We start from the raw sequence: 2337 nt of genomic DNA, 5'->3' as shown, positions 1-2337 counted from the left end.
ACATGAACAATATTATATAAATTATACATATAAGTAAAAATCTTTCTAAAATATTCAAGGTATGTCTCCTTTTGTGAAAGAAACGCTTTGCTCGAGAAAATCCTCCCTTCTCTATTCTTCTTACCCCAATGTTTTATTTTGTAAATTAGTTTGGAATTAACACGAACAATATTATATAAATTGTACATATAAGTAAAAATCTTTCTAAAATGATCAAGATGTATCTCTCCATATGATGGAAACTCAAGAAAATCCTCCCTTCTCTATTCTTGCCCCAATGTTTTATTTTGTAAATTAACACGATATTCGAGGTTCGTATATATAAATTGCATATATAAAAATCTTTCTAAAATGTTCAAGATGTGTCTCTCCACGTAGAGGCAATTAAAATTGCGGAAATGAGCTCGTGACAGGTTAAACCACTCTTTGCAAAATCGATCGAATTGAATATCGAAAAAAAGAAAAAAGGAAAAAGCTTTATTACATCCGCGATCACATTGGAAATTGTTAAAGAAGAGAAATGGAAGAGGGATTCTCGGGTGAACCTCGAGCAAGAACTATCTGTTGTTTTACGATAATGTGCAATTACGCGAATGGATAGAACGGTGACCCCGTGAGGGAGCACAATGCTCGACCCCTTGCAACTTGTTGCACTTGATTCACCAGTAAACTAGAAAACGCGTAAAGTCGTTTCACATTCTTCGTAATATCGAAGAACAAGATTCGACGATCACGAGTTGCAAAAATCGAGGGAAGCGATCGATTGCAATCGAGAATGTCGTTTAATTTTTATTATTTATTTATTTATTTATTCATTCATTTATTTTTGCTCTCTTGAACCTTTCCAATATAATTGTATGAATATTATCGAACATTTAAGAGAGAGGGAGAAAAAAGGGAGGAGAAAGGAGGGGAAAAGAAACGGGGAGAATTAAACAACGTAATTTTTGTCTTTTAATTTTTATTGNTTTATTTATTTATTTATTCATTCATTTATTTTTGCTCTCTTGAACCTTTCCAATATAATTGTATGAATATTATCGAACATTTAAGAGAGAGGGAGAAAAAAGGGAGGAGAAAGGAGGGGAAAAGAAACGGGGAGAATTAAACAACGTAATTTTTGTCTTTTAATTTTTATTGTTTATTTATTTATTTATTCATTCATTTATTTTTGCTCTCTTGAACCTTTCCAATATAATTGTATGAATATTATCGAACATTTAAGAGAGAGGGAGAAAAAAGGGAGGAGAAAGGAGGGGAAAAGAAACGGGGAGAATTAAACAACGTAATTTTTGTCTTTTTCAGTCGAGTGATTCCGGTGGTTTTCGTGAACGCAGATCATCACCCCAGGCAGTCGCAATGGCCACCCTATCCTTGCGTATCTCCATCCCGGAGAAAAACGCCACGAAGATGATGCAATTCGACCCGAGCACATCCATTTACGACGCTTGCCGTATTATCAGAGAGAAACTCGCTGAAGCGAGTAACATGGGCCAACGTAAGCTTCTACTTGCATCTGAAATATTCAACGACGTTCTACTAACGAACACGCGAATTTGCATTTTTCCCTTCCCTTTCATTCCTTCTTTCCTTTCTTCTTTACGAACGTACGCACGCGATTAGAATTTTAAATTGCAACATATTTAAACATATTTAGTATATGGAAGTATAAATAAGATTTAAGATCAATCACGTATGATTCATCTTCTACTTAATTAATTAATTCTGAAGGAAAGAATTAGAATTAATTGATTTTCATCTAAAAAAAAAAAAAAAAAGAAAGAAGAAGAAGAAAAAGAAGAAAAATTCAGATATTTTTCAACGATGCAGAAGTATACAGCCTCATACGATCGTAATAACCGCGTAATTCTTGCCTCGACAGCGAAGGACTACGGATTATTCCTTGCCGACGAGGACGTGAAGAAGGGAGTTTGGCTGGAGCCAGGCCGGAATCTCGATTATTACATTCTGAGGAACGGCGATCTGCTCGAGTACCGGCGTAAACTGCGGACCCTTCGAGTGCGCATGTTGGATGGAACGTTGAAGACGTTGTTGGTGGACGACAGTCAGCCCGTCGCCAATCTCATGGTAGTAATTTGTACGAAGATAGGCATCACGAACCACGATGAGTACTCGTTGGTACGCGAGCTGGCCGATGAGGAGACCGAGAACCAGAAGCCCGGCAATTTCGGCACCCTCACGCTCAAGAGGAGGAAAGAGGAGAAAGGCGAGCGGGATGCGAAGATGGATCAGTTAAGGAAGAAGCTTAAGACCGACGACGAAGGTGAGACGAACCGCTTTAATTGTAAAAAATTTCGTTTTATTAAATTGAAGGGG

The 2337-nt window shown here is 37.2% G+C and overlaps 1 protein-coding gene across 1 annotated transcript in view; it reads left to right on the top strand.

The window, feature by feature from the left end:
• The first annotated feature begins 626 nt into the window (after positions 1-626).
• The window catches only part of LOC102680135 (talin-1), a 15996-nt gene continuing 14285 nt past the window's right edge, over positions 627-2337 (top strand). The window contains exons 1-3 of the mRNA XM_006619599.1: positions 627-665; positions 1306-1498; positions 1883-2284. Of these exons, the coding sequence (XP_006619662.1) occupies positions 627-665; positions 1306-1498; positions 1883-2284 (634 nt within the window). The remainder of the gene's footprint in view (positions 666-1305; positions 1499-1882; positions 2285-2337) is intronic.

The sequence above is a fragment of the Apis dorsata genome, unplaced genomic scaffold (assembly GCF_000469605.1).
Source record: "Apis dorsata unplaced genomic scaffold, Apis dorsata 1.3 scaffold_425, whole genome shotgun sequence".
Lineage (NCBI taxonomy): Eukaryota > Metazoa > Arthropoda > Insecta > Hymenoptera > Apidae > Apis > Apis dorsata.
This window is presented reverse-complemented; position numbering and strand designations above follow the sequence as displayed.